The sequence below is a fragment of the Panthera pardus genome, unplaced genomic scaffold (genome assembly GCF_024362965.1).
Source record: "Panthera pardus isolate Hobbes unplaced genomic scaffold, ASM2436296v1 HiC_scaffold_26, whole genome shotgun sequence".
NCBI classification, from domain to species: domain Eukaryota; kingdom Metazoa; phylum Chordata; class Mammalia; order Carnivora; family Felidae; genus Panthera; species Panthera pardus.
This window is the reverse complement of record NW_026526832.1, coordinates 32,922,730-32,943,234: the sequence shown is the minus strand read 5'-3', so window position 1 is coordinate 32,943,234 and position 20,505 is coordinate 32,922,730. Positions and strand designations below refer to the sequence as shown.

The window sequence follows — 20,505 nt, the reverse complement described above, 5'->3', positions numbered from 1 at the left end:
GCCCCCGGACCATGGCCTGAGGGTGTGTTTGCGGAGGACGCCCCTCTTTTGGGAGGGAGAGTAGCATCCCGGCGAACCATCCAGGGAAGATGCGGGTCCCCACACAGGGGCCGCGGAGAGGTCCGCTCCCGGGTCAGTCTCTCCGTCTCCCTCGTCCCCGCGTGATGGTCTGCGAGGTCACGGTCAGGCTGGAGCTGAGCCGGGAGGAGCCGTCCCACGGAGCCCGAGCTGAGGCCCCATCAGCTGCCCCTGGGAGCCTGTGACCCGGACCCACTCCAAGCCCTCTGTGCTCCGGGGAGGACACGGAGGGGCCTGGGCCCGGGCTCAGCCACAGCAGGAAAGGGGAGCTGGGCGCCTGGGGTCCAGATGGGGTCTTTTTTATGTTTATTTATTTCTGACACAGAGAGAGGCAGAGGACGAGCGGGGCAGGGGCAGAGAGAGAGGTGGAGACACAGAATCCGAAGCAGGCTCCAGGCTCTGAGCTGTCAGCACAGAGCGCGACGGGGGGCTCGAACTCACGAGCAGTGAGGTCGTGACCTGAGCCGAAGTAGGCCGCTCAACCGACTGAGCCGCCCAGGCGCCCCCGGATGGGGTCTTATTTCCATTTGAGAGAGAGGGTGAAGCAGGAGATATTCTGGGAACTCCCAGGAGGTGGGAAGGGTCGAGGTTAAATGCAGATGCGGGGAGAGGAGCCCAACAGACCAGAGGGAATCATCCAGAGTCCAGAGCTTCTCTGCCTGCCCCTGGAGGGAGGGAGGGAGGCCCGGGGATGGGCGTGGGCTCCGCCACTCCCTGGGAGAACAGCCACTTAACGGACAATGCGAATGTTGAGCACAGGCTCTGCGCTTGGCACAGGACCTGAATGGTCTCTTTTTAAGGATCATTGTCACCATTTGAGAGGTTTGGAGACTAAGCCAAAGACTCCACTCCGTCTGGCCAGGGTCCCACAGCTGGCGAAGAGCCAGGCTGATGCCTGACTCACCACCCTCTCCTCTCCGGGCCTCAGTCTCCACAGCTATAAAATGGGGGAGGAGGGACTGATTGCCAGGACCTCGCCAGCTCAGGGCTGTACCTCTGGGCACGCAGGGGTGCAGGGGGTACCGAATCCTGCCGGTTTACAGGTGCATGCGTTGGTTGCAGTCGTGCTGAGTGACATCCCACTCCGTCTCTGGCTCCCGGGTCCCCATGATCTTGACTGGCTCGGCTGGACTTGGCTCGAAGCTGCAGGTGGGGTCCAAGTCCATCCATATGTCTCTCATTATCTCGGACCCACGGCTTCCTGGGGCATGTTCTCATGGCACACGCGAGGCTTCTGCGTGCACACGTCCACTGACGTTTCATCGGCTAAGCAAGTCACGCGGCCGAGCCCAGCCTCACGAGGGCAAGAAAGCACACTTTGCCCACAGCGGGAGCATCAGAAGGCAAATCTTGGCTGAATAATCGTCCCAACTACGACGCAGAGGATCTGACCAATTCCATGAGGGCCTTTGGGCAATAGTTAGTTCTTTGTAAACTGAGCTGGTCCTGGAGGAAAGGTCAGGGAGATGGGGGAGGGGAGGGCTTTTCTGGTGGATGGGAGAGACAGTGCCAGAAAGGGCTGCAAGGCACGGGGGGCGGGGGCGGGGGGGGGAGGCAGCCGGGAGACCAGCGCTGGGCAGAGAGCCCTGGGGAATAGCCTCGTTCTGCACCCCGCCTGTGTGTGGTACCATCACGGGAGACCCCTCCTCACGGCCGGCCAGCTGTACCTTCCCTTCCCTGCCACGTCTGCCCTCTTCTTGAGAGGATGCCTGCTTCCACCTTCCCACAAACTGGCCACATCACCCACTGGGAGCCAAGAAGATCGGGGCCACGGGGCATCTGCTATATGTCTCCTTTGGAGCGGAACGAAGAAGGCTGGATGAGCCAGGAGGAGAAGTGGGTACCAAGCCAGCACCAGCAAAGGCACCAGTAAAGCCGAAAGGGGCATTAGAAACAAGGAGATGAGGCCAAGGCCAAGGCCAAGGCCAGGAAGAAGCTGGATACAGCTAATGAGATAGTGAGGCTGAAGGGTTCTTTCTGCCTTTTTTTTTTTTTTTTTAAGTAGGTTTCACACCCAGCGCAGAACCCAGTGCGGGGCTTGACATCATGACTGTGACATCAGGACCTGAGCTGAGATCAAGGGTCGGATGCTTCGCCCACTGAGCCACCCAGGGGCTCCTCTGTCCTTGCTTTATCACTGCTTCTCTGAGCACCCCTGCCTCATTCTCCTCTCTGAGGCAGAACCAGATTCTCTCCTTATATGCAAAAAAAAAAAAAAAAAAAAAAAAGAGAGAGAGAGAGAGAGAGAGACCACTTTCCAGGAAACATACAAGGTGAGTCCGGACTTCTTCCTGTTCCAGAAAGCGAGGAAGTGTTCAAAACGGGATGGGGGAGCATGGAGGGCATGGATGGAAGAGTCAACTCGAAGGGGCTCCCACTGGCCAAATTTGGGACAAGGTGACTTCCAAAATGGTGCCCATACCTCACTGCCCTTACAACTTCCAGGCAAAGCCAGTGCCCGCAAATCCCATCAAAGAAGAATAGTAATAAAGAAGCCATGTGTTCGTATCAATAAATGTTTTCGATCTTGAGCAGAGGAAGAAAAGCTCTTCTCTATTGGAAAACGTAGAATAAATGATAAAAACAGAAAATCACCGTTTTATCACCGACTTCAGTAAGAATCAGTAAAAGACACTAAACGCACTGGGTAAAGATTCACAGGGAGTGATAAAAGGTGACATCTGGGAGACTCCCCTTAACCACGTTGTTAAACTTATCCTCACTAACAAGAGTACAGCTGACATCATGTGGTGTGACCCGCTTCCTGCCTGATGGGGCCCCCTGTGGAGGAGCACCCACCTGGGGAGCACTCCCCCCCCCCCGCCCCCTATAACCTGAGCCACATCATGAAGACACGCTAGGCACAACCCAACGGGGGGGGGGGGGCATTCTGCCAAACAGCTGGCCCTGATTCTTCAAAACGTCAATATCAGGGTGCCCGGTGGGGGGGTGGTGCTCAGTCAATCAAGCGTCTGACTCTTGAATTTGGCTCAGTTCATGATCCCAGAGTCATGGTCAATTGAGCCCCACATAGGGCTCCACGCTGAGCATGTCCTGCTGAAGATTCTCTCTCTCTCTCTCCTTTCCCTCCTCACCTTCCTCTGCACACTCTCTCTCTTGCTATAAAAGATTTTTTAAGGGGCGCCTGGGTGGCGCAGTCGGTTAAGCGTCCGACTTCAGCCAGGTCACGATCTCGCGGTCCGTGAGTTCGAGCCCCGCGTCAGGCTCTGGGCTGATGGCTCGGAGCCTGGAGCCTGTTTCCAATTCTGTGTCTCCCTCTCTCTCTGCCCCTCCCCCGTTCATGCTCTGTCTCTCTCTCTGTCCCAAAAATAAATAAAAAACGTTGAAAAAAAAAAATTAAAAAAAAAAAAATAAAAGATTTTTTAAGTAACTAAAAAAATTTTTAAAAAGTCAAAGTCGTAAAAGACATGGGGTGGCTGAGGATGTGATCTACATTACAGGCGGCACAGAGCACATTCTGGACCAACTCCCACGACAAAGCAAAAGTCTCTAAAGGACACTTTGCAGACTAAAGCCAGAGGACAGGCACTAAATATTAGACAATAGCCCTGCACCAATGTTAAATGTGCACGGCGTGATAACCACATCAAGGTTATGTAGAAGAATGCCTCCGTTCTTTTTTTTAAAATGTCTTATTTATTGTTGCAAGCGAGAGCGAGGGTGAGTGGGGAGGGGCAGAGAGAGAGAGGGAGACGCAGAATCCGAAGCAGGCTCCAGGTTCCGAGCTGTCAGCACAGAGCCCGATGCAGGGCTTGAACCCGCAAACTGTGAGATCATGACCTGGGCCGAAGTCAGACGCTTAACCGACGAGCCACCCAGGCGCCCCTGAATGCCTCCCATTCTTAAGGGATGTACGAGGAGTAGTTAGGGGGAAAGTGTCATGATGTCTAAAACTCCCTTGCAAATGGTTTGACCACAACAAAATGTGTGTGGTATATAAATAGAAACAAAGCAAATGTGGACAAGAATGTTAACAATTGATAAACGTAAGTAAAGAGCCTATGGATGGTCACTGAAGTGTTCTTGCAACCTTTCTGTCGGTTTGGGAATCTTAAAAACAAACACACACACATGGTGACGGTGGAATGGTCACAGCCAATGGTTCCTGGGTCGACGGCTCCCCTACTGAAAAGCCGGGATGATAACGGAATCCGTCAGCGCTCAGCCCCGAATTCCCCAGGAAGATGTGGCGTGACCAGCTTCCGGGATGGAGGTCAGGCTGGTGTGACAGGCTGTCACCCGTCTAACCGTGTAGATGGGGAAGAAGCAGAGGTCTTCCAGATGGGGACAGGTGTTGTGGGCTGGAGAGATACCCCACTGGGTGTGCACTTAGCCCCCATCCTGGCAACTCCCCACCCGCCTAGGATACAGAGGAGTCCCCAAGGTCAGCCACTCGGATGGGCCAACATGTTATGGGATGTCCCAGCTGGGACCTGGGGCCCGGGGCTCCCCACCTTCCTGCAGGGCCCAAACCTGACTCCACCTAGAGCCACCCTCTCCCCACGGCCTCAGGTGCAAAGCCAGTATTCACGAATCCCAAAAATACTTTGCTAGTTTGCACTCGGTAGGGAATCAGCATAAATGAAACGCCTACTGTGTACCTCGCAGGAAATTTGTGAGGTGCGTATGATTATCCCCATTTTAAGACGAAGAAATTGAGGCCTAGGGAAGTTAAGGGCTTGACCATCTCGTGTAGCCGGTGAGGGCCATGCTGGGAAGACAGCAGAGGTTTGCAGGATGCCTGGGTCCCGCGCCCGCATCAGCCACATCCGGGGCTTCATGCAAAGCAGCCAGGGCAGGGAGAGGCTCGCAGCCAGGGGGAGACCCTCTTCCTACAGCCCCACTGCAGCCGGCGGACCCCCAGAGCTGGCGGCTTCTGTCTTTGGCCTGGTGGTTGTTTGTCGCACACCAGAGAAGAAGAGCTGCATCTCACAGAGCTGCCTTGGGCGGAGAGCGCTTCCAGAAGAGAAGGGGCAGGCTGGGCCCCGGGCTGGAGCCACTCTCTCCTGGAGCTGTTCCTGCGGAGCCAGGATGAACAGAGGGAGAGCAGATGAGGAGGGAGAAGAGGGAACCACAAAGTGGAGAAAGCCTCATAGCTTCAGCAGATAAGCGGAGCGCCATGATGCAAGCCACGAGGCAGGCCGCCTGCAGATTCTAGATGCTTCTACCGTTGTCACTCCTGCTACTGCAAAGCCTTTGATGCTTGTGAGAAGGCTCCTGACTCCCCTGTCTTACTTCCTACAAGCAGCAACTGTCCACTGATGAGCAATCAAACCCCACCACACGTACGAAAGCAGGAACAGCTTGCACCCACATCACATTGTCTGAGAATGCGCTGGGTTCACTGAAACCAGGGGGGGGCACCTAGTCAGCTGTGTGGGTTCCCCTTGCCGTGACGCCTCCACAGCCCTGAGACACAATCCCGGATCCAGACAGAGCAGAGATGCTCCCCGTCGGTGCTCCTGAGGGCAGGCTCACCACCTCCTTCTCTTCCAGGGGTGTCCTCTGCCCCCTGCGTGGTGCCCGGCATGCTCGTGTCCTCTTCCGTCTCCATTCTCAGCCGCTCACGGGACAGAACCCAGAACTCAAAACCACAGGTCCACGGCCAAGTCCAGACGAGTCCTTTGTGTTCAGAGCAGCAGGGCACTCTGAAAGGGTCAGGGAGAGCGGGTGCGGAGGGTGGGGAGTCCCCTTTGTCCCGAGATGGTGGCAGACACAGCCGTGGTGATGTCTCTGCCAGACTTCCTACAGCCTTGGTCCTCGCAGCTGGCCCCTGGCCCTGGGGCTCAGACACTCACTCTCTTCCCCACGCCCTGGGTCCTGGGCCCTGGGCCCTCTCCAGTCCGCCCATCTCCTTGCACTGGGAGCCCTGCAGCCTGTCTGAGCCCTCCGCGCTGGAGGGAAATGAGATGGGAAACTGTGGGGAATAGGCTTAGAAATCCCCCGGGCTTACACCAATGGGTTAACAAGGCATAAAGAATTACAAAGCCATAGGGTGCTCTCACCTAAGTTTGGGTAAATGAGATAAGACCCCCAGAATAGAGAGGGAGGGGCAAAGGCCCCAGAATAGAGAGGGGGGCAAAGGTCCCCGATACAAAGGTATATGAGGTAAGCAAGATGAGGCGTTCGGGGCAGAAGCGCCCCCCAACTTAGTACTATAGCAGGAAGCTGCTTACACAGGAAGGAAGGACCAAATTAGGTAAGCAGGTAAATAGGGTATAGACGGCTGTGCTTCGGGAGAAGCTGCCCAGAGCAAAGATGATGAACAAAAGAAAATGTGCCTTGTTAACCCTGAGGTTAAGTGTCCTACCTGTCTCATCCCTGAGGCTAAGATAAACCGAGGTGGTGCCTCGTGTCCTGTCCGCTGTAAACATCCTTCCACCTGACTGCCCAGTGCCAGGATTTTGTTTTGTTATTAACCCAAACCCCTAACCCTGACTATCTTCAAGACCCCCTTTCCCTCACGTCCATGGGTTAATGTTCACAGATTCATTGTTTCCCTGTGCACGGCCATGGCCATGTTTGTAAGCCTTCTGATCCTAATAAAAATGGGGCAAGGACCCTTACTCGAGGCTCTGGTCTCCTCCCGGACGTTAGCCATCTCTCGCATTTTAATCCTGCGTCCCGCTCTCTTGCTGGACAAGAGAGAACTTTAGACCCACAGTCTGCGACAGGAAATCAGGGCTGCACCGCACGGGCTCTGGACAAAAAGCTCCCACTCACCCTATGGTGGCCTCAGCCCTCAACCTTCAGCTTCAACACCCACACATATCAGAGCGCCAACGGTTTAAACCAGGTCCGCCCCGCATGACTCCCCCCACACCCTAGCATCCAGGGAGGCACGAGCGACAGAAATTTTGTCTTGTGTCCGAAGCTCCCCAGATCCTGCTAGCTTTGCCCTGTAGTCTCCGTGCTGCAAGCCGAGGGTGCGGCCCTGTGAAGTCACGGTCTGTGACGGAGGAGCCACAATGAGGCTGACCCTGGCAATCGGGCCTCTCGCGTGACCAAGCTCCTGCCGAGCAGGTGCGTCCCCAGGAGACCCAGAATGCGGAAGGCACAACCCCAGGACCCTTCCGCAAGTGCAGAGATACAGCAGTGGGTCCTTCTGGGACAGCTGGGCCGGGATGCCCTGTGGCAGGCCCCAGCTTCGAGAACACTGGGCAGCAGCGGAGGCAGCCTCCTGCGGTGGGGGACACACACACACACACAGTTCGCCTCCCGGGGACGTTCTTCAGCGGGTTTTCTGTTCCTTAGAGACTCTTTCCAACATCTGCTTCCTCGTCCTTACGCTGCTCAACACTGGGTGGCCATAATTAAGCTAACGAAAGCGGGGGGCCATGTGGTCCGTAACTGAACCTTCACCAACACATTCCTCTTGGCAGAGAACTTCCGGGCCCCTCAAAGTTCCAGAACGTCCCGTCGTCTCCTGGGACCCCGTCTGGGAGGCTCGCCCAGACTCGTTTTGAATTTACCATAGGGAGCAACCTCACAAGCGTGCAAGTCTGTGACGCAAAGAGAAGTTACGTTGACCCTTTGGTTCCCACGGGCCGTGGCGACCAACTGAGCCACCCAGGCGCCCCTGGGTGTTTTTGTTAAAAGGAAGATCCTGGTTCAGCAGGTGTATGTGATACATAATATATATATATCAATATCATATATATGTATATATATTTCAATATATACAGAGTACTATGAATATATATATATTATGGACTAAATCCTATCCCCTCCCAAATTCAAATGTGGAAGCTCTAACCCCCCCCAAACTGACTGTATTTGGAGACAGGACCTTTAACGAGGTAACAGAGGTCATACGGGTGGATCCCTAGTCCGACAGGACTGATGTCCTTTTAAGAAGAGCGAGAGGGGGGCACCTGGGTGGCTCAGTCGGTTGAGCGTCTGTCTTTAGCTCAGGTCATGATCTCAAGGTTCATGAGTTCGAGCCCCACATCGGGTCTGCTATCAGCACAGAGCCCACTTTGGATCCTCTGCCCCACCCCCTTTCTCTGCCTCTCCCCTGCTCATGCACATGAGCGCACACACACTCTCTCAAAAAAATAAACATTAAAAAAAAAAAAAAAAAAAGGAGAGAGACCAGGGATGTGTACACACAGAGAAAAGCCTGTATGAGGACACAAGGAGAAGACAGCTGGGGAGAAGGGTCTCCCCAGAAACCAATCTTGCCAGCATCTTGCACTCCCAGCCTCTAGAACTGTAAGAAAATAAATTTCTGTTGTTCACGCCACCCAGTCTATGGTATTTTGTTAAAGCAGCCTGAGCAGACCAATAACACACACACACACACACACACACACACACACACACACCCTCACCCTAGCTCGGTCTCCTAAGAGGGCAGATTCGCCTGACGCCTCAACAGCACTGAGCACATCTTATCCCAGGTCTTTGTTTCTAAACACCAGGCTCTATTTATTAAAAGGACTCGAAGCTCCTTAGGCGAATGGCTGGTTCCCAGAGAAGCCCGGGAGCCCTATGTAGTAGTCAGGGCACGACTGAGCCAGAGAATCGCAAAGACACACGGCTGGTGGTGCCAATCCAAGAGAGCCAACGTTCCGATGAGTGCGGGGAAGCCACAGATGTACCCACCCTGCGGAGGAGAAGACTGAAGGACCAGGAGGTTGAATGAATCACCTACGATCACACAGCTTATAGGTGTCAAAGCTGGAGCCACCAAGCCAACCCAGCGTCTCGGCTTACGCCAAGCTGGGGTGGGGGGACAGGGGTGCCTACGGGGAGTAGAAAGGGCGCTGAGCCCCGGGAACAGGGAAGGGCTCCAGCTGGTGCCGGTCCCTGGACAGGAAGGACGCTGCCTCCCCAAGAACAAAGGAAAGGGGTTTACGTCCTTGCCGTGGTGATGCGAGAAACGAAGGCTAATGAAAAATTAAGTTCCCTTCCTGCCTACAGCCCACTGACAAGTCCTTGAAAGGCAGAGTGACCTCCCTCTAGGAGCTCAGCTGCCTCCAGGGTGACACTTCGCTGGGGGCAAAGGAGAACCTTGGCTTAACTTTGTCCCAACCTCAAGGATACTGTGAGTCTACTTCCTTTACCGAAACTGCCCCAAGACATATGCTGGGAATCCCACTCCAAGCTTCTGGCCGCCGTATAAACATCTGAACGGTCTCAGGACTGAGGTTGTATTAAACGGTTTCCCTAGCAACAGCTAGCCCCTCAAGGTCCTGGAAACTGTAAACCTTGCTTCCAAAATATCTTAGAGACTTCCTTTATCCCTGTGCCCCTCCCAACCTGAGGGTATATAATGAGTTACCCTTCAGGGCCCCAGTGAGGCTCCTCCTGCCCACGGGTCCTGTCCCCGTGCTATAATAAAATCACGTTTTTTTGCACCAGAGATGTCTTCAAGAATCCTTTCTTGGCGGCTGGCTCCGGACCCCTCGACCCCCACCATCACCCCAAAACTTCATCCACAGCAAATCCCCCCCATTCCCATAACCAACGCCCAAAATTCTCAGCTCACAGCTCGTTTTGTCTACACTCCCACCCTTCCACGCAAGCCCCCAACCTTTTGAAGCAAATTCCAGACGATATTAGCTCATCTGTGAGTATTTTTCTGGAGCTCCGGAAGATAAGAATTAAACACGCACACTCTTTATTTTCCTCTTAAAAGTTTCCTTCTGGGAGCGCCTGGGTGGCTCAGTCGGTGAAGCCACCGACCTCGGCTCAGGTCATGGTCTCATGGTCTGTGGGTTCGAGCCCCACGTTGGGCTCTGTGCTGACAGCTCAGAGCTTGGATCCTGCTTCGGATTCTGTCTCCTCCTCTCTCTGCCCCTCACCCACTCACACTCTGTCTCTCTCTCTCTCTCTCTCTCTCGAAAATAAAATAAACTTGAAAAAAAATTTTAAAAAGTTTCCTTCCGAACATCCTGTTTCCCTTAGCTTAGAAGGAGGACCCCATACCTGTTTTTCTTCTTCCAGGGTAAGGTTTTTGATGGCCAGGTGAGGGCTGGAGGCGCAGGGACAGAAAGAAGGAAAGCCTCGAAGCCTGGCTGAGGTTCACGGTACCAAACCAGCCACCGTGGATTCCGGCGTTGCATTTTTGTGACTTTTTTCTGCTCCATGACCGGGACCTGCTTCTGCGATTCTAAGAGCTTGGAGAACACACCCCGCCCCTTCATTTTCTGCCGCGTCTACCTTCTTGGATCACAGAATCTACTTAACCGCCTTAAGAAAAAACTTTCCCTCTGAAGTGGTGAAGGGCGGGACTTCCAGGGGCCTGGAGGGCTAAGGCCCGGGTGGCGCCCCCCCCCCCCCCCACTCAGCTTCGGGAAAGGGCGGGAAGTGAGCCGACCCCGGGCCATTCTGACCCCTCAGTGACCCCTCAGTGACGGGCAAAGCCTGTGTCCCCAGGTAAAACGAGGAGGACGCACGTAAACGAAGTTGGGTCCTTAACGTCCTTCCAAGTTTTCATCTCTTAAATGCATAGTCAGAAAAACGAAGAAAGGAAGGCACTTAGGGAGTGCAAAACCCCAACACCACGGTCCAGCCCCCCCGTGAGGGGGTGCACGTCCGCCCTCCCGGGATTCAGCCTGTACCCACCCAACCCTCGGGAAAGCGGAACCGTCTGGGGGGGGGGGGGGGTCTCCGGGCAGCTCGGCACCCCGCGAGCTTAACACGGAGAAATGACTCCGCAGCGCGTCCGGTCTGCGGAGGGCACCGCCCAGCGGCCGCCCCGGGACAGGGCGGGGCCGGAGCGGGGCCGGGGGCGGAGCGGACAGAAGGGGCGGAGCGCTCCCCGACTGGGCGGCCCCGGGGCGGGGTCCCGGCGAGACCCGCACTAGGTGGACGGCGGGGTCCGGGGTGGTGAGGGGCGAACGCCGGCGGGGTCGGGAGCGGAGATCCGGACGGAGGAGCGGACCCCGGGCGAGGGTGGACCCGAGGCGGACCTAGGGAGGGGGCGGAGCAGGGGAGAGGAGCCCGGGCGGGGCGGGGCGGGGCAGGGCGAGGGAGGGGGCGGAGATCCGGGCGGAGGAGCGGACCCCGACAGGGCGGACCCCGGCGGGGCGGCCCAGGGCGTGGGCGTGGGTGCGGGTGCCCAGGGAAGGCGGAAGGACTCAGCGCCCGGGGAGGCCCAGAGCTGAGCCGTTGCCCCTCCCTCGCGCCGCGGCCGCCTCCGCCGAGCCCCCACGCCCGGAGCCGGAGCCCCCAGCCCCGCCGGCGCCATGGAGAAGCTGCTGCTGTTGTTCTGCAACTGGAGCACGCTGGGCGTGTGCGCCGCGCTCAAGCTGCCGCAGATCTCCGCGGTGCTGGCGGCGCGCAGCGCGCGGGGCATCAGCCTCCCGAGTTTACTTCTGGAGCTGGCGGGGTAAGGCCGGGGCGGCGGGGGCGGCTGCCCTCCCCGCTCGCCTCTGCGGCCTGGACGGCCCGGGAGCTCAGGAGCGCGCCGTGGGTCTCAGCAGGGCCGGGGAGCGGGGCCGAAAGCGCCCGGCCGCTGGGGGGCACTTCCCGGGACCGCTCGCCTCCCCTGTTTATTTGCCGCTCCCCGCACGGACTGCGCGTGCCCAGCTTACAGATCGGGGAAACCGACCCCTGGCCAGGCCCTCACCCCGCCCCGTTAGCCCCAGCGCAACCGCGCGGCTTGGAACTAGGCCATTTGCACCTGAGGCCCTCTGATACACGTCCGCCCTGAGTTCCCCCTGCCCCCGCCAATACCCCTTAGCTCGGGTCTCGGTTTCCTCGCGTGTAAAGCGAGGCGTTGATCCTCCGCCTTTAGAAAGTTAACACCTGGGCTGGGGGGATTCCGAGAATGGGGGGCTCTTTGGAGGAAGGGGAGAAAGACGAATCGGGCCACAGCCAGCCAGAGAGGAGCCAGTGCCGCTGGGAGAGCGCTTATCCATCAGAAATCCGGAGTGGATGCCTTGACTCAGTATTTAAAGATGTAAGCGCGAAGGGCAGGGTTCTAAAACTCGGTTGGGAGGCCTCGAATTGGTGGGAGAGCGGGGCACGTGAAGCCCGGGAGTCTACCCGCGAGTCCCTGGCAAGGCCGGTCCTCCCCACTTTGCTCCTCGCCGCCCCCCTCCCCCCGCCCCCAACCGGCTTGTCACACGGCGACCGCGCGGGCGGGTCCTCCGCGGAAGCACGACCCCGGGGGGCCTGGGCTGGAAAGTAGCCTGGGGCAAGGGAGGGAGAAGAAGACCTCGGGGGTGGGGGAGGTGGGGGGGTCCTGCGCCCGGCGCGCCCAGCGGGGGAGATGCTTTATCAAGAGAGAGTCGGCCGACTGGCGGGTTTGTGACCCCGCTCTGATTTGCAAACGACCCCACAACACTGGGACCCCCCCACCCCCACCCCCCAGGCTGCGTAGCGAGGATTGGAGAGTTCTCCACCGCCTCGAAGTGGCCGCCGCGTCAGTTCGGGTGGGGAGGGGAGAGGGGGAGGAGCGGCGGGGGAGTGTCCGGGAGGGCGTGGACGGCTTGGGGGAGGGCCCGGTTTTTAACGGGTCCCTGAGCCTGGGAAGGTGGGGCTGGCCCATTGCGGGGTGAGTGGAAGCCCGACTGATGCCCAAGGAGGCGAGTCGGGAGCCTGCCCACACGCTACAACCCGGCAGGCGCTGCCAGCAGGTGTCGGCTGTCACTCTATCCAACCGTGCACCTCGCCAACACCTGCCCTCCTGGCAATGGACGTGGGCTCGCGTGGGCGGGGGAGCTGAAGTCGGCGCGGGAGGAGGCTTCGTGCGTGTCCCGCGGGGATCGGCCGGCCTGCAGCTCACGCTTCGTGGAGGCCCAGGCACGCAGGCTGCTGTGTGCGCGTGGCTGTGTCTAGGCCCGGCCGGATGCCGCTATTTTACTCGATCCTCAGGGCGCCCTAGGGAGTAAGCATTGTTTTCATCCCCAGAGAAGAGTAGCCTGAGGCGGAGGAAGTGACGCACCGTGCCCAAGTTCACCGGCAGCAGCAGGGCCCTAGGTTTCACCCGGGGCTGGCCCTTTCCATCCTGAAGCCTGGCGCACCCCCGCCCTCCACACTCACTGGGTTTTTCCGCTTCCTAGACTCGTCAGCAATATCGTGGGTGGGGGAGCGGGTTGGCAACACCCTGCCCCCTTCCCTTTTCCTTCCCCAGCCTTCGCTGGTGAGGGCCCTGGAGAAGCTGGGGGGCACCGCAGGCCTGCCCGTGCCTGGTGCCCGCCTTGCCTGCCTGCCCACGAGCGCCCCCTACCGGGCCAGGAGCAGGGTAGCAGCCAGAATTCCGGCAGACAGACCCCGGAGGGCATCGCCATCAGGGGGACCCTATATATCCTGGGAAGCAAAAGCCAGAATAAATTCTTGGGGGACGTCTACCTGCCTTGGGTCCTGATCTGTTAACGCTAAAAGCCCATTTTTGAGAGAACCGGGTCAATGGGAGCATAAGCTGTCTCTCAGTGAGACCAGAAAATGGCTTTGAATGCGGATCGGTGTGAAGTGTAAGAAAATGCCTGGAGTTTAGAAGTGCCTCCAGACGTGTGCAGGGCGACAGCCACACGCCCGCGTCAGCAAAGAAAAGGAGCTGACCAAACCTCCACTGGAGGCCCCACGTTTAGTGAGGGGGAGGCCTGCAGGGCAGACGAAGCGGGCTCAGCCGGCTGGGGGAGGGGGAGGCTGGCTGCAGGCCGCACCGTGTCTGGCGCAGAAGGCGGCACAGACGGGACCCCAGGCAGACGGGGGGGCTCGGGGGAGGGTGCGCCCTGCCCTGCCAGCAGGCTGCTCATTTTCTCCGTTGCTGGAACAGGTGTCCCAGACAGGTTTCGGGGAGGGGAAGCGGGGAGGAAGTTGGCAGGAAGTGCATAGCGGGCACCTCTCTGCCCAGGCTGTGCCAGCGTTCCGCCCGCCCCCCGCCCGCGCCCGGGTTCCCCGGCTGATGGGAGCGCGCCTGCCTCAGCAGCTCCAACACCCCTCCTTCCAGGCCTTCCAGGCATGCCTCCTGCTCTGCCCCCTTGTGCCCTCCTGGGTTCCAGACACAGTTCTGCTGTCTGCACCTGCTCTGGAACCTTCCGTGGATGGCTTTTCAGACTCCCGATTCAGCCCTCCGCCCAGACAAGACAGCCCGGCGGCGCGCGGGGGGGGGGGGGGGGGGGGGACCCTGCATCCTCTCTCCAGGCCCAGCAGGCCGACTTCTGGTGTCTGGCTGAAAATTCCTTTGGAAGAGGCTCCAGCGGCTCTCGAGCCGCTGCCTCTGTGAGCACATGTGTAGTTTTTTTGTTCAGACCTCTAGCCTGTGTGTGGAAGAAGGAAACTCCAGTCACTTTGCAGAGCGGACCAGGAATGTTAACAGGTGTGTGGGGCCGCGGGTCAGACACCGTTCGGCCTGACTTTATTGTAAGGAGGGTTCTAATGTATTACTTTTTGATGAAAAGAAGGACATTAAAAATCAAAGAAGGACACCTAGCTGCTCCAGGCCACAGGAGTGACAGATGGTTGTCCTTGGACGTTTGGATCCCCGAGAGAGAGCGAGAGAGAGAGAGAGAGAGCGAGCGAGAGAGCGTGCGCACTCCAGCCTGGCCGCCCTGCCTCCCTGGAGGGCCACGGTGGGGTGGGGGTTGGTGGCAGGCACCACTGCTGGTGGCCGGGGAAACTCATGCGCTCGTCTTCGTCTTTTCCCTGAATTCTCATATGACCTTGGTTTCTTGGGCCTCAGTCTCCCCAAGTGGTCTGTAAAATGTGGAGGGCACGCTGGATGGCCGTGACCTCAGCTCTGACACCCTAGGGCTCGTGCCTGTCCTGAAGGTCTGTGGCTGCACTCTGGGTGGGGGGGGTGGTGCGCTCAGTGAAGAGCGAGCAGGTGGCAAAGACCCCCCAGCGCCTGCTCGGATGTACCGCCCGCTCATTCGGCAGGGTCGTTGTCCAGGCTTCCCGTGCACGGGCCCCGCTGGCTGCAGCCCTGCTCTGCAGGGGTGGGTGAGCTGAAGCTGCCCCCTCCCCTGGCCCCCTGGGCTCCCCCTCAGATGTGGACAGAAAGGTGCCGGAGGCCTGGTCTGGAGACCCCCGTGCTCGGGCCACTGCTGGCCTCCCCCCCATCCTGTGACCCTCACCCCCAGCTCAGCCAAGGTCGGAAACAGGATCAAGGGCACAGGCTCCCCAGCCCACTGGGTGCTTTGTGAACACCCCCCCCCCCCCCCAGCTGAGGAAATGAGAGGGGTTACATCTGGATGAGTGATGGAGGCTGTGGTTCACCTGGGGGATGAAACAGACTCTGAGGGGACAGCAGGGGGACTTAGGTCCTTAGGGAGCTGACTGGCTGGGCCGAGAGCTGGAGAGGCCGGAAGCTCAGGCCTTTTGTTCTGACAAGGGTCGGGTCCTCAGGTTTTTACTTGCCCCCTCCCCCCCCCCCCCCCCCCCCCCCCCCCGCCCCACCAAATTCCAGCCTCTCAGAACTAGAATTTTCTTTTTTCTTTTCTCTTCTCTTTTTTCTTTCTCTCTTCTCTTTTTTTCTTCTTTCTTCTTTTTTCTTTTTTTCTCTTTTCTTTTTTTCTTCTCTTTTTTTCTTTCTTTTCTTTTTTCTTTCTTTTCTTTTTTCTTTCTTTTTTCTTCTCTTTTCTTTTTTCTTCTTTTTTCTTTGCTTCTCTTTCCTTTTTTCTTTTCTTTTTTCTTTCTTTCCTTCTCTTCTTTTTTCTCTTTTCCTTTTTCTTTCTTTTTTTTTCTTTTTTCTTTCTTTGCTTCTCTTTTCTTTTTTCTTCTCTTCTTTTTTCTTTCTTTTCTTCTCTTTTTTCTTTCTTTTCTTTTTTTCTTTCTTTTCTTCTTTCTCTCTTTTTTCTTCTTTTCTTCTCTTTTTTCTTCTTTTTTCTTTGCTTGTCTTTTCTTTTTTCTTTTCTTTTTTCTTTCCTTCTCTTTTTTTTCTTTTTTCTTTCTTTTTTCTTTCTTTGCTTCTCTTTTTTTTCTCTTCTTTTTTCTTTCTTTTCTTCTTTTTTTTTCTTTCTTTTCTTTGCTTCTCTTTTTTCTTCTCTTTTCTTTTTCTTTTTTTTCTCTTTTCTTTGCTTCTCCTTTTTTCTTTTCTTTCTTTCTTTCTTTCTTTCTTTCTTTCTTTCTTTCTTCCTCATTTATTTTGAGAGAGACAACAACATTGCGAGTGGTGGAGGGGCAGAGAGAGAAGGAGTGGTGGAGGGGCAGAGAGAGAAGGGGAGAGAGGGAATCCCAAGCAGGCTCCCCGCCACCAGCGCAGAGCCTGTCGTGGGGCCTGAACTCACGAAACCGTGAGATCACGACCTGAGCCGAAACCAAGTGTCGGATGCCCAACTGACTGAGCCCCCAGGCGGCCCTCAGAGCTGGAATTCTCTTAAGGGACTGATGACTGTTTATGCCTCTCACCTACTGCTCCTCCTCTATGGGGAGCACTCCGGACGGCCGCAGGAATCATCCAGGTGGTTGCTCCCCCGCTCAGGGCCAGCCAGCCAGGGGCCAGAAGCACCGTCTCTTCTCGTCCTGGCCTGCCGCTCGGACCTCAGTGAAACTCACTTGTGCCACCATCTCCGGCAGCGACCACGTGCACCACGCCCAGCTCCCAGTCAGTCCCGGATGCTCGAAAAGCTGCGGGCAGTATTAAGTTACGGTCCCGCGCTCTGTGTGCGAAATCTCCCCCCACCCCCTGACGTTTCCAGGTGCCAACCAGCAGGTCCAGGGTTTTGCACATGAACCCGGGCTCCTGGGCGCTGGCCGGGCCTCCCCGCCGCCCTGTGCTGGGCCGGCCCCAGCTCAGACGCTCCCCCCTCTCTCCCCAGTTTCCTGGTGTTTCTCCGGTACCAGTGTTACTATGAGTACCCGCTGCTGACCTACCTGGAGTATCCCATTCTCATCGTACAAGGTAACCGGCCCCTCGGACCCCCCCCCCCCCCCCCGGGTCAGGCAACAGCCCTTGGCCCCCCCCCCCCCCCCCCCCCCCCCCGCCTCCCTCACAGCCTTTCTCTTTCAGACGTCCTCCTCCTGCTGTGTGCCTTCCATTTCAACGGGAACGTGAAAGGAGCAGCCCCGTACATGGCCGTGTATCCTTTTCGTTGTCCAGGGATCCGATGGGACTGGGGAGTCAGGTGCTTTGGCCAGAGCCGCGTTCTTGTGGTCAAACTGAAAAAGATCCCAGATGCGCGTGAGTGAATATGTACCCTGCCCGGGGCCTCCCCCCCACCCCGAGCCCCGGGCGCCAGGCCCGTCCCAGCTTCATTCTTCAGGGGAGGCGGAGACATTTCTTCTTCCCTGAGAAAATGTCCCCCAAGTATGTGAAGTCATAATAACGGGAATGTCTGTCGTGAACTCAGAGGCCACTAACGCGCCCTCTCTGCCCGACAGTGTGGGCGTGCGGGTTCTGGACGGCTGGTTCAAAGCAAAAATCGTGGCCAAGACATTAGAAGGGACTTGGTGGTGGCGGGTGGGCGGGGCATCTGGTCGTGACAGAGACCTAGGCTCACTCACGATGCCTCTTCTGTGAACAGGGGCCGGGCTCTTGTTTCGGTTCTGTAAACCTTCAGAGGTTCTCTTGGGAATTCACGGTCCTTAAAAAGCCAGGAAAGCCTTTCCAGTGGCAGCCAGTTAATGCGGCCGTGGCTGCGAAGTGACCCGAGCGGGTTACTCGTACACCCGCAGGGTGGAGGAGAGAGGGAGGGCACCCTTCCTGTCTGCGCTGGGCTGGGCGCCTTGGGACGTGGAGGCTGGGGGACACCTGCTGCGGCCACCCCCTGGGTGTTCGTGGGCACAGGCCAGGAGCTCCCTAAGCTGCAATCGTCCTGTCCTGTCCCGTCCCGCCTGTGAAATGACACAGTCATGCCTACCTTGTGGCAAGGATCACAGTACCAGGAGCACAGGACAAGCTGAGCAAGCGGCAGCCTCACGGCAGCTGTCCGACTGGGCGGCTGTGTAGGGAGGGGACTGAGTCCTGACCCCCTGCTGTCTGTACGCATCCTCCCCACTCAGCTTCTCTCTGCGCAGCTCTGCCCAGCCGGTAAAAGGGTCTCGAAAACAGCACTTTGAAGATGAAAAGCGTCGTGTCGTTTACTATTTAAATAAAATACGACAATTTACCTTTGTACGGGTGGTGAGGCTGTGGACTGCAAAAGCTGGGCAGCTCCCTGGATGAGCGGGATACTTATAACTTCCTCCTGTGAGTGGTGATGAACCAGAAGTAGGGTTACCATAGTAACTGATTTTTTTTTTTAAGCATAAGTATGTCCCAAATATTGCATGGGTCATACTATACTAAAAGACTGTTTTTGTTGGTCTGAAAATTCAAATTTAACTGGGTGCCCTCTGTTTAAGAAACTGAGTTAGAGTGTTTTAAAAACAAGATTTCATCTGCCTAGGTTCCAGCTGCCGTTCCGGCGTTGACCAGGTTGCCAGGAATTCGTTCTAGTCACACCAGGCATTGTCTCTTTCGATCTCTCCATTTAAGTAATGTCATTCATTATAATCGTAGCGCGCTTGATGTGCACCAAGGCACTGAGGGGGTAGATGGGGCAAAGGAATGTTAAGACCGTTTTGCGGATAAGCAAACCAAGGTCAAAAGAAGGAATGGGACTTGCCCAAGGTCACAGCAGAGGCTGGTGGTCATCTCCTCACCCGCCCGGCTTCTGGAGCCTGACTTTCTGTGCTTTTTGCCACCTCACTGGGCGTGATGAAAATCCGCTCTCGTTCCTCCTGTCTCCACCTGGGTTTACACTGGGGTTAGCAGGAAAGGGGGAAAGAGAGTTTCACGTGACCCCAGTTTTGCAGAACGTGCCTGCAAAATGTTGCAGAACGTGCCTGCAAAATGTTGAGCTGCTTCTTTAAATGCCTCACTTTTGACATCACCCTGGAGAGGTCTGCATGGCTGGGAATGAAGTGGGCGGGTAGAATCGTTTAGAACCACAAAGGCAGGGCGCTTGGCAGTTTTCTTCCGTGATCTGCTGTTATGTTGAGCCATTTTTGTCTTTTCCAAATCGGACTGGTCCTCGCAGAGCCTTTCCCAGGTTGGCTTATGTGCGTCACCTCCGTGCTCTTGGCGTGTCCCCACGGGCGCGGGGTGGGGGGCGGCCGAGCCACTGCTGTCTCCCTTAGCGCTCGGTAGATTTGTGGCCTCGTGGTTCGTCCTTCCCCTGCAGAAGTGGATCATCGATCTGGCCATGGTAAGTGCATCGCCCCTGGAGAAGAGAGACCGCCGTTCCTGCAAAGAACTTGATGGGCCGAGTGTTTAACCTGCTTATTGAAGGATAAAGGGGTGAAAGTGCAGTCCTACCCCAATGTTACAAGACGTTAGTCCCACTTAGGCGTTTGGTAACATTTTCTTACTTCCTTTTTCGGGGGGCCGTAGAGCACCTGGCTGGGGAAGTAATTAACAGCAACAGAACGAGCAACGGTGGTAGAATGAGCCTAAAATAAAGAGCTTCTTATCAGGTTAATGATTACACATGGGCTACATACTCATTTTTTTTTTTTAATTTTTTGATGTTTTTTTTTTTTTAATTTATTTTTGAGAGAGAGAGACAGAGCATGAGTGGGGGAGGGGCAGAGAGAGAGAGAGAGGGAGACAGAATCGGAAGCAGGCTCCAGGCTCTGAGCTGTCAGCAGAGTCCGACACGGGGCTTGAACTCCCGAACTGCGAGATCTCGACCTGAGCCGAAGTCAGAGGCTTAACCGGCTGAGCCACCCACGGGCCCCATACTCATGATTTTTTTTTTTAACTTTGCCCCTCTCCCCCCCCCGGAACATTTTTGTCCTTGGAAAACGGTTAGCCCTGTGCGTTTATCCTACCTTGGGTGAGGCCCCAAAGTCCCATAGTGTGAGAATAGGACTCCGAGCGTGGGTCAGGGAGCATTTGAGCCCAGATCCTCTCTCCAAAGTGACTGGATGCCGCTTCTCCACCCAAAGGGAGAAGGAGAAGGATCCGTGGTCACCAGTCACTGCCTGCCACACCCAGGCTCATGAACTTCACCACCCCCCTCCCCAGCGCCTTGGCTGTGACCCTTGCTTGGAAAGCGAACTTGGCTCTGTGTGACATTCCAACCTTGTGACCTACGGGGAGCAAATGGGCAGGGTTTTAGCATAAGTATGTCCCAAATATTGCACGGGACGTACCTATGCTAGAAATTACTTGTTGTTGATCTGAAATTCAAGTTTCCCCGGGCGTCGTGTATTTTTATTTGCGAAATCTTTCCGGGCCTTGGTTATGAAGACTCCTTCTTCTTGATTCCGAAGATGGCATTTCCTCCTGAAGACGGATCCGGTGGAAGGTCCAGCAGACGCGGTTAGCGTATCTGCTCGGCAGTGGCCTTCCCCCTGACATGAGTGGACAGGGCCCTACCTAAGTCCTCGTGCCCAGGCTTTCCGAGGCCCGGTCCGCCGTGCTCGCGGTCCCGACCCCGACTCCCCACCGGCCGGGGCTGCAGACGCCGTCTTCCCACCTGGGGTCAGTCGTCCGAGCCATGTGCTCCCGGCGTGACCTGTGTT

The 20,505-nt window shown here is 56.7% G+C and overlaps 1 protein-coding gene across 5 annotated transcripts in view; it reads left to right on the top strand.

The window, feature by feature from the left end:
- The first annotated feature begins 11,072 nt into the window (after positions 1-11,072).
- Positions 11,073-20,505, top strand: part of SLC66A3 (solute carrier family 66 member 3) — a 14,751-nt gene continuing 5,318 nt past the window's right edge. The window contains exons 1-4 of one of the 5 annotated variants that reach the window (XM_019451923.2): positions 11,078-11,437; positions 16,815-16,897; positions 17,006-17,075; positions 19,127-19,184. In XM_019451923.2, the coding sequence (XP_019307468.2) occupies positions 11,295-11,437; positions 16,815-16,897; positions 17,006-17,075; positions 19,127-19,184 (354 nt within the window). In that variant the 5' untranslated portion in view covers positions 11,078-11,294. Of the gene's footprint in view, positions 11,438-16,082; positions 16,695-16,814; positions 16,898-17,005; positions 17,177-19,126; positions 19,185-20,505 lie in introns of those variants that run through there. The other 4 variants (XM_019451905.2, XM_053891158.1, XM_053891159.1 and 1 more) reach the window with 4 other exon arrangements.